This window comes from Stegastes partitus, unplaced genomic scaffold, assembly GCF_000690725.1.
Source record: "Stegastes partitus isolate 25-593 unplaced genomic scaffold, Stegastes_partitus-1.0.2 Scaffold77, whole genome shotgun sequence".
Classification (NCBI taxonomy): domain Eukaryota; kingdom Metazoa; phylum Chordata; class Actinopteri; family Pomacentridae; genus Stegastes; species Stegastes partitus.
In genome coordinates this window covers 51549-65932 of record NW_007577808.1, presented here as the reverse complement: position 1 = coordinate 65932, position 14384 = coordinate 51549, and the positions used below count along the sequence as shown (strand labels likewise).

Here is a 14384-nt window from a genome sequence, read left to right as displayed (position 1 = left end):
GCAAACTTTCAGACTTTGGTTAAATTAGTGATGTGGTTCATTTGACCCCTAATTGACCCCAAATTTCCCGACACTATGTGGTTCAATAAACTTTTTCACAAGTGAGAGGATGGCAGACATCTTTCACCACCTGTTACCAGTGAGTGTGTTTGTCTACACTTTAAAGGTTAATAACAGCTCACGTGTCATTAATAACATTAATGATTAACCTGGTTGTGCTGGTGACAGTCAAGCAGCCGTTATTAACACAAACCTGCTTTTTCCTGCTGTGACATGATTAAATGTGCGCCGTGAAGGACCTCTGACCTGCGTCTGTCCTCTCACCTGACCAGCAGCAGCGGGTCTGGGACCAGCAGCAGAACCGCATGTCAAATGTTTAGGAATGTTTAGATAACAACGTCACGTGGTGCGGGTCTGGACCATAGACCGGAGCGGATAGAGCGGTCATCCGGTCGGTCCGCACCGCAGGACGGGTCAGGTCAGCGGCTGCTCCCTCCCCAGACTGCTGCCACACACTGTTTGATCTCCGTGAAAACCCCCCGTCAGGTCAATGGCAGCTTCATCACGTTAACAGGAGACCATGTGAGCAGCTTCCCTTCTACCCAGCGCAGCTCTGTGCTCTGGATCCTCTGCAGTCTGCATCAGCAAAGTGTCTTGGCATCACTTCTCGTCCTTCCTCCGGTGTCCATTCCAGCGTCATGTGAGCGGGGTTCACGGTGGTTCCTCTCGCCCCCTCACACCGGACCCTCCTCCGTCAAGCATCCATTCGCCGGTGCCGACGTCCCTCGCCCCGGTAGTCCCGGTGGGGTAGTGTCCCTGTCTCCGCTGGCCCCGGTTTATCCTGCACCCTTCGGCGTGCGGCGGAGCGGAGGATGAGCGAGCAAGGGAAGGGCTCGGCATCCGCCTCTGCCGCGGCCCCGGCACCGGGGTCGGATACTTACAAAGGCTGGCTTTTTAAATGGACCAACTATTTGAAGGGCTACCAGCGGCGATGGTTTGTCCTCAGCAACGGCCTGCTGTCGTATTACAGGTAAATATCGCAGACGTGGCGGGTGTTGAAGCGCTGAATAGACGCCGCTCGGACGCACAGAGTCGTATTGGTGTGTCGGCGCATCATTACAGCTGGCTGCTCAGCTGGCTAGCAGCAGGCTAAAGCTAGCTGTCAAACGGACACAGTCAGCTGTTTACTCCGAGCTGACGGCGACAAAACGTTGTGCTTTAACTCACCGTGTGTCGCAGACAGACAGAAACACACGGAGAGACACGTACGGCAGCATGTCTTCTAACTTAACTCAATAAAGTGTAAGAAATTCAATTACAGCCAGGTACCGACGTTAGCTAGCAGACGGAGCTAGCCCGCTAGCCTCCTGTCAGGAGCTGTCAGGAGGATGGAGATCCAGCTGTCTGCTCCTCTGGGACACTAACACGACAGCATGCCCTGCTATTTTAACGTGTTCTGAATAAGTCCTGACTATTACTTCTTCTGTCAATGTCACTGTTTCAAATGTTTACCGCCTTTATTACTTTTCCAAGTGGGTCCATTCATCGCATTTGCTCACGTTACTGAGCCGAGCTGCTCGGTGGGATCCCTGTAAGGAGATACGTAGCAAGAGATGGTCGCTATCATTGTCATCCTGTCTTCACTCTGATCACACAGTTGCTGGATGCGAGCTGGAGTTAGCTCTGCGACAGCCAAACACCTGTGGCTCAGGTGCTTCTAGCAAGGGAGTCGTGTTTCCTGCAGGTGTGGGTGTTCAGGCTCAGCGGGGAAACAGGGATGGATCATAAAGCATGTCAGAGAGCTGGCTGACAAATGTTCAGCACAGAGGAGTCCTGCATGTTGTACTGTAATAGCTCATAAGGAAATTCATAATCAAATGTCTAAGATGAATCCAAACCAAAAAAACTATTACAATGCATTCAGTGTCATTTCAGTGTTAACACAACCTTGCTTGCAGGTGAATTTACATTCTCATGGTCTAGTCTGAGGATATTCAGTCTTGACTGTGGGAACCATCTGTGAGGTAAAATCAGTTCAAGGTCTGGCATTTTCACCTGAGCCGGCTTCATTTGCTGAGTAAGATGTGGTTTGAAGTGTTCAAAAAGCTGATAAGTCGACCTTGAGCTGATAATATTTTGCCTCTTTGCTTGGCTCGTGCATGTTGATCCAGTTTGCTCGCTGCCACTTGACTGCTTTTGTCAACACTGACATTCTCTGCTTTATCACCTTCTAGGTCACTCTGGCCTTGGTGAAGTTTAAACAAAGTGTTCATATTGTCCAGAATATCAACCGAACGAAGATGTGCACTTTTTAGTCCACATAAATGGAGAGACAAGAGTATTTGCTGCAACAGTTGTGCAGCCGGTCTGACCCAGTTCTCCTAATTAAATGGTTCACAGCAGAATGAAGGTGCACCCAGCGGAGTTAACCTTCCTCTGCTAACAGTGCTGGAAGTCAGAGCTGTGTCTGTGTAGTTTAAATGAGAAGTAAATCAGAAATAGTTAAAAAAGTATAGTTGAAAAACTTCTTGCTTAATGTGTTAAAGCAAACTGTAATTGCTTGCAGTGATAAAACAGTGTGACACTAAGCTGATCCCTCGAGAGTAATTGTCTTTTTAATCGTTATCATTCTTGTCAATATGGAGGTTTTGTTCCTCTGACTGCATGGCAAAGTTTTGAGTCGTGATGCTTCCCTGCTGCTCCAGCACTCATAAATGCAAAACAGATTTCCAGATTGAAATGAGAACATTCCTCCCTGGTCATGTTTGCAGAAATCATCTGATCCAAACCCATTTCAAGCCCATTTCATGCTACAGTCTTGTCACAACGCTTCAGTGCTACATTCTCTCAGGCAGCCCAACTGTCTTATGTTGTCAACAAAGTGTTATTTGACAGAAGCGTACAGTAGCCAGAGCAGTACTCCTGCCTGGGCTTGTGGTGAAAGGAAACACGCCTGTTGCCTCTACCCTATTAATAGTCCATTATGTTGTAAGGTGGCTGCTGTCCCCGGAGTAAAGGTAGCCTGTCGACATCCGAGCACGGAGGCAGTAAAGCGCACGAGTCGTCCCCTCCACTGATGTCTTCCTGGCAGATCCACATTGTGTGTGTGTGTGTCTGACTTCGGGCTTTGTGTTCCTTTTGTGTGCGTCTTCCCTGGTCTGCACTTCCATTGTGAGCCGAGTAAAAAGGGAAACAGTCAGACGAAAGTGACAACACGTTAATTGATGTGTCTTCATTGTATGCCAAGTGATAATTGCGTCGCGTCTCAGATGTACATTTTCTGCAGCACATCTTTGTTCTATCTTTGTCCTACAATTTGATGAGGTGAAAAGAAAAACTAATTATTGTCATGATTACGGCTCATTATTTTATTAGCACTAAGATTGAAGGTGACTTGTATGTTTAGGTTGAAGCGTAGAAAGAACCATGCACTCCTCTTTTCAAAGGCTTTGGTATGATTTAGTGGAAAGACCTTTTAAAACTCATTAAAGGCTGTCATGAGAGGATGCATTTTGACACCCAAACGACTTTAGATGAAGTCCAGCAGGCATTGATCAGCTGCTGATTTGCAGTGTTCAATATTTGTTTTCCCTTTGTCAAAGGCTGCTTTATATTTCTTGATAAATCAATAATGACTGACTCTCCAGTTAGAGGGCTAGTCAATAACCCAGGGGATCGCTTTCCTTCCTGAGGCCAGCTGTTGTCAAAGCAAAGGCTTAGTTTGTTAACCTGGAGCTGAGAATCCGGTGGTGGACCTTATTCAATGCTTTGGCTCTGTGAACGGACAGACGCACTCAGCACTTGTGCCTGTTAAATTGTAATGAGTTTTATAGGGATTCAGCATTGCATTTGTTATTGATTACTTTTGGCTCCGACACTGCAAGTCTGGCTGATTTTTATTCCACATCAGCGTTGTGTCTTGTCCTATTTCGTTTAAATCGGGCAAAGAGCCTCGTCGTGCTGTATGGACGTATGACGAGGTCTTTGTCCTCCCTCTCTCGCCGAATTTCCTTCTTTTTTAATTTCTTAATTGACTTTTCCTCCCAGTTTTAATACTCTCGGCGCTACTTACGCACCTCTTAAAGTAAATCCAGCTTTGTGTGTTGGGGAAGATTACAGGGCATTAAAGCTTTGAGTGCTATTGGAGCTGCCATATCAGTGAATCCAGCCTTGTCTTTCATAGTAGACTCGGCCTTCCATGTTTCCTTCTCAGCTGCAGGAGGGTAACTAGATAGTATCAATTTAAGTGCTCACTGGGGGTTCGGCACCGTCTGCGTCCCCGTGGAGGGTCAGGTTGTGGTGGTGCTGCTGCTTGCACACTCAGCTGCTGGGTGCGGGGAGGTGGGGAGGGAGAGCGGTGAGCTAGCCAACCTTGGGCCCAGCTGGAGGGTACAGCCTGGCCTGAATCATGTTTACTAGCCTGGCACATCAGCAGAGTGACTGGAGCAAGAGATGTGGCTGCTGTGATCTAATCTTGTTAATGGGCTCCTCTTTGGTCTTAGCACCCGGCACACAGAGTGTACGTGGTAAAGTGTCTCAGTGTGAGTGCCTGTCGAGGTGGTCGTTGTGTTTTTCTGTGGAAGGTGAGAGTAGCAGAGGGAGCGGGGAGTCCGTCCACATTCTCAACATCTCATCGTTTCAGCCTTTTCAGCAGGTCATGTCATGCTGTCCATGCTGCAGTATCGTTGCTTTGGTTTTCTTGTCTTACGTTTCTTTTCTGTCTTCAGCACTGCACGTTCCTCAGGGTTTCTCTGGCACACTCCCTCCATGTCTTGTGATATTACAGCCCACAGCCACAACAAACCTATCTACATTCTCATGCTCTGGGTACTGAGTCCTATTTCCTCTGCTTGTTTTCTGTATGTCTCTTCATGCTTATGGCCGTCTGATGTGTGTTGTTCACTGGTTGTTGTTCTGTCATTACATGCTCCAGATCGGTGGATTTGTGTTTTATGAGGATGTGTGCACAGGGGACTGACAGGTAACGCACTGCAATTCTCTCCTGGCTCAGCACAACATGCAGGACCCCCCTCTAATGCCCTCAGCTGCCTCCACTCACCTTTGCCTCCTCCTCGACTAGTGCCTTAATGCCCCTGTAGTGCTTATCTCTCTTTCCCAGCTTTTGTAGTTTCCTTGACTGTATAATTTCATGGCCTTTGCATGGCCTCGCCTCCCCATAGGGTAGAAGCGATCGGCGTGGATATCGTCTTACTCATCAGCAGCACATTGAGTTTGGTGACCCATTTACATCCAGGACTCTGCAGCTGAGCTCGCCTGGGCAAGGCTGGAAACTGGGCTGCTCAGGATCCCTGCCCGCCCTCCGCTCTGCTTCGCATGGCCCCAGTGCGGTGTTGTCTGCGCAACTGATGTGCACCGAGTGCCAGCAGAGGAGCGGTACACTGAAGCGCTTGTTCTGGATTGGCATTATAACAAGACTTGACTTCAGCCTGTAGAAGCAGTGTGAGGGAAGTCACTGCCTGGCAGAACTTATAAATACACTTCAACCTCTGACTTAATAAGGCGGCAAACACCTTGTTAGTGTCAGCTGAGACTGGAGCTGGTGGAGAGCTTAGTGCTGCTGAGAGCCAGCTGCTTGTGGCAGCGAGGGCCCACTGAGGATGGATGAATGGATGTTAGCACCCACAAATAAATTCACATGACTGCATGGCTGCATGCTTCCAAAGGGCTGTTTCCAAGGGTATGGATGGGCAGACATGTGACATGGAGGGCTGAGGATGTGTTTGTTTCATTTGAAACAACCTTTGCACATCAGCAGAGTGAGCGGAGCATATGATTTAGCTGATTAGTTGCTGCTCTCTGGTCGCGGCTGTTAATCAGCGAAATCAGCTGTCAGTGGCTGGACTGAAAACTCGCTCTCTCAGGGACATGATGGTCCATCCGTGCCCTGCAGCTTAGCTTGCCTGACCGTGACAAAATGCCAGACAGCCTGCTTTCTTCTACCACAGAGTTCAAACTGCAGCGTTCCTTTTCAGATTTCTCTTTTTGCAGTTAATCAAATTAGTTGTAGTAACACAAGACTTATTTAAAAACTTGTCATGGTGTAGACTGACTGAACTCATAATCCTTCTACTTGGTAAATTCTTCTGTATATGTTTTACAAGATGTCTTTTATGCAGCCCCCGATTTACTGAAAAATAGAATTGAAACAGATATACAGTATGTGCAGTATATACAAAGACGTACACAGTGCGTGTATGCATAGACACAACACTCTGTTCCCCTTTGCTCTTTGTTCTAACCTCTTGCCCTGCTGCTTTGGCTCTGTCTCCGTACTATCGCTGTCTCTTTTTTTTTACCACCTCTCACACTCTGTTCTCTCTTTGTTCACGCTGTTATTCATTGTTTGGTTGTGTTCACTACAGAGGCTTGGAGCCAGACAATGGCCTTGTTATCTAGACTACTGTGGCCACTGAATGTGCAACGGTTGGTCTTAGTGGAGGCTACCCAGACACCCACAGTTCAGCACACTCACAGCAGGGCAGGCAGGTTTTTGTTGAGTGAATTAGAAGTTTAAACCATCCCATTTGTTTTACGTTAGCCGTTGCAGTTATAGGTTTCATGAATGGATGTGCTCAGTGAAGTGACCGTGTACTTCCAGTGTTGCTTGGCTTTCAAAGTGACTGATGTGATCATTCTGGCAGTCCTCTGTCCCTCTCTACCTCCCTGCTTGTGCTCAGTGTTCATAAGAATGTCAGATGCACTATCCAACCTGCAACCTTGCTGAATGGTATGAATCATTTGCAATGCTATGTTTTTGAATGGACTGCTGGTGATGACATTGAACTCATGTCCAGTATCAGTGTCTTCAGCTTTCTCCTCATGGTATTTTGTTGCAGGACACAGGCAGAGATGGCCCATACGTGTCGTGGGACAATAAACTTGGCCACAGCACACATCGACACAGAAGATGCCTGCAATATCGTCCTGAGCAGCGGCGGCCGTACTTACCATCTGAAGGCTAGCACGGAAGTGGAGCGTCAAAGATGGGTCACGGCACTCGAATTGGCCAAAGCTAAAGCCATCCGCATGATGAACGATCAGTCTGGTAAGAGCAGCTGTAGCAAGCAGCTACTTATATGGAAATTTAAGCTCCACAACAAGCTTTTTCTTGTGGAAGTGCAAACTACAGGTGCATAATACAGCCATGAGCTACAAGTGAAAGATGTTAATGATCAGAATCCAGAGGCTGGGTTAATCACAGTCTAGACGAACACATCTTAGGTAAAAGGTGCGTTCACTTCTGATTCAACATTTTCAGATCTTAGGCCAGTCTAGATATTTGGATAGATTTGATGTTCGTCCAGCCACTGGTCCCCAGTGTCCGCTACCATTTGATATTCAGCACAGCTCACGCCCTCCTTCTTTAATGTAATTCACATTCCATTGTGAGCCAGGAGAGGGCAGCGCTGCCTGCTCCGTCAAGTTGGAAAACAAACCGGAGTATGCTAATGGCACTGTGAGAACTGAGCTTCCATTCAGCCTCCTCCTGACAACAGAACACTCTCCTTTCCAAGGGGACTTATTCTTGTATGGTTGTATAAGAAGTTGCTGGTCAAAGGCTGTGGGAAAAGCCTGGGAGGACTATTTTTCTTCACGTTTCACGCTGGCATCATCCCAGATCCGCTCTACCCTCGTCGTTTGCAGACAGGGTCTACAGAGAATGAGACGGGCTATATATTCCTCTGGCCTCCATTTGAAAGGCTGATCACTAAATATAGACAGGGGGAGAATGCGAGCGCTTTTTAGCTCACCACTTCCAGTAAGCTGGAGAGGAATGCTGGTATATTTGTATTTTGAAAAGGTTAAGCTATTGAACAGCCAGCAGTATTTCAATTGTGTGTTTGTGTGTGTATGCACATTTTCAGATGGCCAGTTCAGCTTTGCTGATGTCCAGCTAAAGCTTTTGTGTTCTGTAATGTCTCTTCACACACCCTAGCCTTCTTTGTCTACTTAACCAGTGTTTTGCACATTATGTTTTCCTGGTATGTTACAAGAGAAGTAGTTCATCAGCCAGAGTATGGATGGTATAGACTGACATTTGTTCCATTTTAATAATTACTCGCACAAGCACATGCTGGGAGCCCCTTTTAAGACAATTACATTATATTTGGTGGATCCAATATAATGTAATACCTGTGTTGAGCTGATATTAAAATAAAGCATTTGTCAAAAGCTAGCTGCCTTTTGAAACAGAGTACAACATGTTATTCCTTCAGGTTATCATAAGAAGTTCCATATGTAAGCTCACGGTGTACCATTCGTGTGTTCCTTGTTGCTCAGATAAATTTGCTGCAGGGAACTTGTTAAAATGTGTGATCGGCATGTTTGTTTGAAGGATTGGTTTCCTCTTTTGAACTCTGATGCATGAGGTGTTTTTACACACAAGTCTGTCACCGTCTCAGCAGTTTTCTTCATCCCATTATTCTCAGAAAAACTCTGACATTTAAAGTTGTGAGTCTAGCAAATACAGAAGAACAAAAAATATGCTAACACACACAACAAACAAAACACAAGAGGCTGCAACTTTTAATCCTCAGTTTGTGTGCAGCTCCAAATGCTGGACATCGCGCCTCAGGCTGTCCGTTGGGAAATTAATGTCTCAGGTGCAAGCTGAGACAACCCCGAAGATGTCATCAGAGTTATTGTTTCAAACTATGGAAAGTTCCCTCAAGAGCCATACAGGGATTATACAACGGCTTTCACAGGCTGTGTAATAGTCAGGTAGAGTAACCTGAACTTGGTGTATAAAATTGGTGGAGTCAAGTGCCAATTTAAATGCATGAAGGCACCTGTTTCAGTGTATCCTGTATGTGTGCTGAAAGTCGTCACTCCAGTTTCACTGTTGCTTTCATTACACGTGTTGCAGATTTAACGCTGTCAATCAGGAGCTCTTTCTTAATTCTTTGTTCAAAACCACTGAACTTGAAAGCGCTTGTATTTTCTGCATTCATGCTATAATTGCCTGCTATGCATCAGACTTTCACTTTATAAAGCAGCAAAATGGTGTGTACTTTGTTTAAGGTTTGAGTTAGGGACTGCTTTAAAGCTTCGACAAAGAATCCACGTGCGTCTTTGTGTTTTTGTTACACTTCCTTTCTCGGCTAATCTATCTGTGGGAGGAGGATTTAAGAGAATGTGAGAAAAGAGACCCTGCGTGAATGTGTCTACAGAAATTTAAGTGCCTGCTAATACATTTGCTACTGATAGGAATGCTTTCGTGAATTACCATCTGTTATATGTCAGCGGTGCTTATCAAAATTAAATTCTACTTAATTTTGCAATTAGGGTCTTTAAGAACATCTAATTCTTTGTCCATTTTGTTAGACAAACACGCATCAGTGATAGGATGCCTACATTCATTAACCTGCCCTCCCCTTTCTGTCCGTGGAACAAAGAGCTCTTATCGATTTCCTCAGGAGAGCAGAGTGTAAATCCTGGGCACATGGTGTGTGTCAATAGAGAGCGACGGTATAACTTGATATGCTTGATGCGGCTTGTCGTTTCATTAGCTTCTCCCTGTGACTCTAGAATCTAAAGTTTTTGTCTATCGGCCATGAAATCCGTCCTGTGTGCAGCTGAGCCCTGAATCCATTACTTGAATGAGTGCAGCCTTTGTATTTATAAACCTTCTCGTTAAAAGTGCCTGATCATTTTAATTTAGGCTTCGATTGAGTATCTAACGGCTTAGACATCCAAAGGCTATTCCCATTAAGCTACACTTTCAGCAGGTGGCAGTGTTTCCCCTCACTTCAACGTGACCGCTCTCATGGTTTGTCTGCCTTGTTTTTGCCACTCCTCGTAGAAGTGGGCTCAGCAGCGCGTGGAATCGCTCGTTCCAGTGGTGGCTTGAATATGCGAGCTCTCCTGTTTAAATCTAGCACAAGTAAAAACTTCCTTAGATGGCACATTTTAGTGGAAACTGGAATGCTTTTGTAGAAATTCGTAGATGTTGAAACCGGTCATCCAGTCAGGGGTTTCTCCTGGTCTAGCTGAGCTCACACAGATACAGCTGAGGTAGCAAAGGACCGTGATGTGCTCGGCATGCAAGCTGATGTGTATCTTGAGTCCTCGAACGACAGTGTATTGATCTGTATCAGCGTTTGATCAGTAAGTCAATCTGACAGTCTGTGGGTGATGTTTGCTCAGAATGACTGTTTGAGCAAAACTGGGAGGCGACTCACTTGTAGGGGCTCAGTTATCTCATCCTCTCGCTTGTGTTATTTCTCCGTTATTCGTTTCTTTTATTTTGACATCACAGCTGTTGTTCTCCCTTCACAATAAAAGGTAATGCTCTGTCCGTGGTGCTGAAACCTTCGGAATCTCAAAGAAGTGAGGACAGTTTATGATCACTCCTTTTCAAACATGCTCCATTTGTCATTTCTCCACTTCCCTCTTTCTGCTGCCTCTTGGTCCCAACCACCTTTTTTTTTTTCTTTCTTTTTTTACCCCCCCATACATTCACACCAGCTCTCGCTCTTCCTCCCTCTTCCACTCGCACTCTCGCTCACTGTCTGGTTTTCCCGCCCCCTCCGTCGTTCTCTTTCTTTCTCTCTCTCTCTCCCGTTCTCTCTCAGTAAGCCGTTTACTCTGCTTTTCATCCGGCGGGGTTTTTACTTCTGAATAGAATGACCTTCCTCTTTCTCCAACTCTCCCCTTTTCACCCATTTTCCTTTGCTTAGTACATTGATATTGTCCTGCAAAGTCTGCGGGAAAAATACAAACAAGATAAGGCACAGTCTCCCTCCTGTAAGTACACTGCTTTTCTTCCATTTATGTGCTCAGCAATGTGTGTGCTTGTGATTGTGTGCATACATGTGTTAGTCCAGTTAGGCTTGTAAGGTGCTGCTGTGTATTTATCTGGCATTATATGTGTTTTGCATGATTTGCATTGGATAAATCATAAACAGTGTCTTCAATTTCAATGCTTCAGTGTTAATTTTTATCTGCAATGAAACTGTTAAAGTAAAAAGAAAACTATTTCATCGCTGGAGAATTATTACGAATATAAGGGTGTGACATGTAAACACGTTTCTTCATCACGCTAAATTGGAAACACTGAATCTTAATTAATTCACTGCTGTATATTGTTTAGAGTGATTGGATCTCTCTGAGCAGCGCAGAACGCTCAGATTAGAGGGCAGAGTATATAATGTGTGTGTTAGTTTTATTACACCAGCCTACGTGGCAATAAATTCACACCGAAAACATTCACAGTAGCCCCGGATTCCTTTCCATCAAATGCTTGCATCAATAGATTCATGACTCACAAATGAGTCGGTATGATGGTGGTACAGTGATTTGTCAATAAAGTCATTTTGTTAGTCTTATTCTGTAGAATAAAGTCTCTTTCTTGTCATGGAAAATATTCACAACTACCTTATTACTCAAACTAGAGCCAAAAACTGCATTGCGAGGTATTTTATCAAATGCAAACAAGCAAGGTCTTAAATTACTTTTATTTTAGGATATTATGTAATCTATATTTATATATTTTTAATTCATCTGCAGCTGCTTCATTTGCAGTGGGATCTATCCTGCGTGACGTTTTGCGCTCACGAACGGATGTTATGAAATGACAGATGGTACGCTTATCATCTTCATCAATTAGTTCTACTGCGGCTGTGTATTGAATCGCCTGTCCTTGTTTGTCTTGGCTGTAACGGCGTGTGCCGGCAGAGGTCGATTTGCGAGATCAGCTCAGTCCCCAATGACGAGTGAGCTGGAGACAAAGGGATCAGAGTCAGATTCAGTCTTGTAACCTAACAAACACAACGGAAGCCAAGCTCTTCACGGAGATCATAAACGGTGCCGCTGTCCAAATCGTCAACCAGCCAAAAATGATACACTGGCTGCTCTTCTGTCTGGTTTTGGGGGTTTTTTTTCTCATGTTTTTCTGCCATATTTAACTTCTTTCCACCTTATCTGTCTCTGTAATCTTTTGGGAGTGCACCAGGAAGGTATCCCTGTGAAATCAAATCTTCACTGTCTCATATTGCATAGTGGGCAGTGATTTACTTCCTCTATGAGCTGCACTTCCCTCCCATCACTGCTGGTCATGCTGACACATTGATTTTGGAGTTACTTGTCACCTGTTTCATCTCCCGCTGGTCTGATTTTCTCTTTGAATCTCCCCTGTGTCAGTGTTGTTTTTGTTTTTCTTGCAGCAAACAGTTGAAACCAATCAAGCCCATTCTCATGTTTCTACTCAACCTGTTTTCAAACCTGAAACCGCCTGGCATTTTCTCCTCCTACATCTACATTCTCAGCTTCTCTCTCTCTATCTCTTCATTCCTACCTTCCTTTTGTTAATGTATTTTCAGAAGTCAGGTAAATATTTCCTTTGTAGCACGCATGTTTAGTGGACCCTAAATCCCCCTACTAGTAGGTGACTGCTGTCTAGACAGAACAGGGTTGGCACTTTCCTCTTGTCTTTATATGCTTAGACATTAAAAACTGCTTTCTTGGCCAAACATGCTGCTTTGGGTCTTCTGCTGAGGTTAAATCACAGACAAGCACATGCTGCTTTCTGCATGTTTTAACACGCTCTTCCTGCTCTTATGCTGCTGAAGTGGTTTGAGAAAGACACGTTTTACAGTCCTTTTAAACCTTTAAGCCTTCAGAGTCTTAGTGTTTCTTATTCAATCTTGAACTGTTTTTGGCTGCCAAACTGTAGCAACAGAAGTCCTGTAAGTGTTCATTTTGCATGTGATTTTGATGTCGTTTTAGTCTTGCTATGTTACATTTTTTTTTTCTTTCTTTCATGTTTTAGTCATTTGATTTTGTGAGTGACGTGACGGTCACTAATGTTTATTTTTGATATTTTTAAGTTCTCTAAAGGCTGCAAGGTGGCTCGGTGGTTAGCACTGTTGCCTCGCAGCAAGAAGGTCACCAGTTTGGGTTCTGGTGAGGACACCCGGGATCTTTCTGAGTGGAGTTTGCATGTTCTCCCCGTGCAGCGTGGGTTCTCTCCGGGTTCTCCGGCTTCCTCCCACAGTCCAAAAACATGTTGAGGTTAATTGGTGATTCTAAATTGTCCGTAGGTGTGAATGTGAGTGTGCTTGGTTGTCTGTCTCTAAGTGTAGCCCTGTGATAGGCTGGTGACCTGTTCAGGGTGTCCCCTGCCTTCACCCTGAGTCAGCTGGGATAGGCTCCAGCCTCCCGCGACCCTAGTGAGGATTAAGTGGTGTATAGATGATGGATGGATGGATGGATGGATGGATGGACAGATAAAAGTGTTGCCATCTTTGATTTGTGTCAAGGTGAAGGTGTCAACTTTATACTAGACTCTAGTGGTTCATGAAATGTACTTCAAGTGTGACTGGATATTTGAATCAAGCAGTTTCTTGAAATGTGACGAGTAGGGATTACTTGTTAAAGCAAGTAATTTACCACATGCAGATCAGAGTTCATAGAGCTGAATATATCTGGAAATCTGCAGCGACCACTTGTTTGCGAACAGCCTCTTTTGCTAAATATGTTCTTTTGCGGATTGTGTGTGGGTCAGTGTTTGTGTCTTAACATGTTTGGGAGTCTAAGCTCGGATTTTGTCATTTACATGCGTGTGTTGGTATTAAACCATTAAGTCTATTGTGATATTCTTATAGCATAGCTTTAACAGGATAATGGAATTAGCGGATCTATAAATTAAACTTGACTACATACAGTCAGTAGATAGTGGAAGAGCTTTTTTGAAAGACTGTATTGTTGCTGGGTCCTCGCTGTATTACCAGTATTATGGTGCCATCCTTGGTTGTTCCAGGATTTATCTGCTCTGTGTGGCTCCAGTGTGAACACACTGACCTGCTATATGCTGCATGAAACCTGAATTCATTATTAACCTTGCATTGTGTCCCAGTCGGTGCACACATTTTCTCCTTGCCGTGCACTCTGTAGCTTTTCTGCTTTATCAGCAGCAAGTTGAGAAACCGAGAACGCTGATTTAGGCAGGTCATTAAAATATAAATTAACCATTGTTCGGGGCGGTCAGCTGGGACAATAGTGGTTCAGTACTCCGTTTTCCATTTCCCCCCTTTTTTTTTTTTATCGTCTTACGGGATTTCAGTGTCGTCACACCTCTGTTTCACTGGTCAGGTGAAACTGTTTGGGCCAGCTGCTGCTCTTTCCTCCACAGCTGTACGAGTGGGACTTTCCTCACAGCTCTACAGTCCAACACTGCAAATTGAGTGTTGTTTTGCTGCTTTTTAAAGGGCACCACGGTTGGAAGCCCAGTTGTCTTGTTTGTTCTGCTAAAGACAGTGAGAGATGGACAGAAAAATCATATATGTTTTAATGCAGTACTCTTTGCAACCAAGCTCAACTGAGTTTGACAGGAGAAGCTATTAGTGCACACCATGAGAATAAAT

At 44.9% G+C, this 14384-nt stretch overlaps 1 protein-coding gene across 1 annotated transcript in view; it reads left to right on the top strand.

Annotated features, from left to right (window-relative positions):
• Nucleotides 1-789: 789 nt before the first annotated feature.
• The window catches only part of osbp2b (oxysterol binding protein 2b), a 53702-nt gene continuing 40107 nt past the window's right edge, over nucleotides 790-14384 (top strand). The window contains exons 1-2 of the mRNA XM_008276547.1: nucleotides 790-1030; nucleotides 6858-7066. Of these exons, the coding sequence (XP_008274769.1) occupies nucleotides 873-1030; nucleotides 6858-7066 (367 nt within the window). The 5' untranslated portion in view covers nucleotides 790-872. The remainder of the gene's footprint in view (nucleotides 1031-6857; nucleotides 7067-14384) is intronic.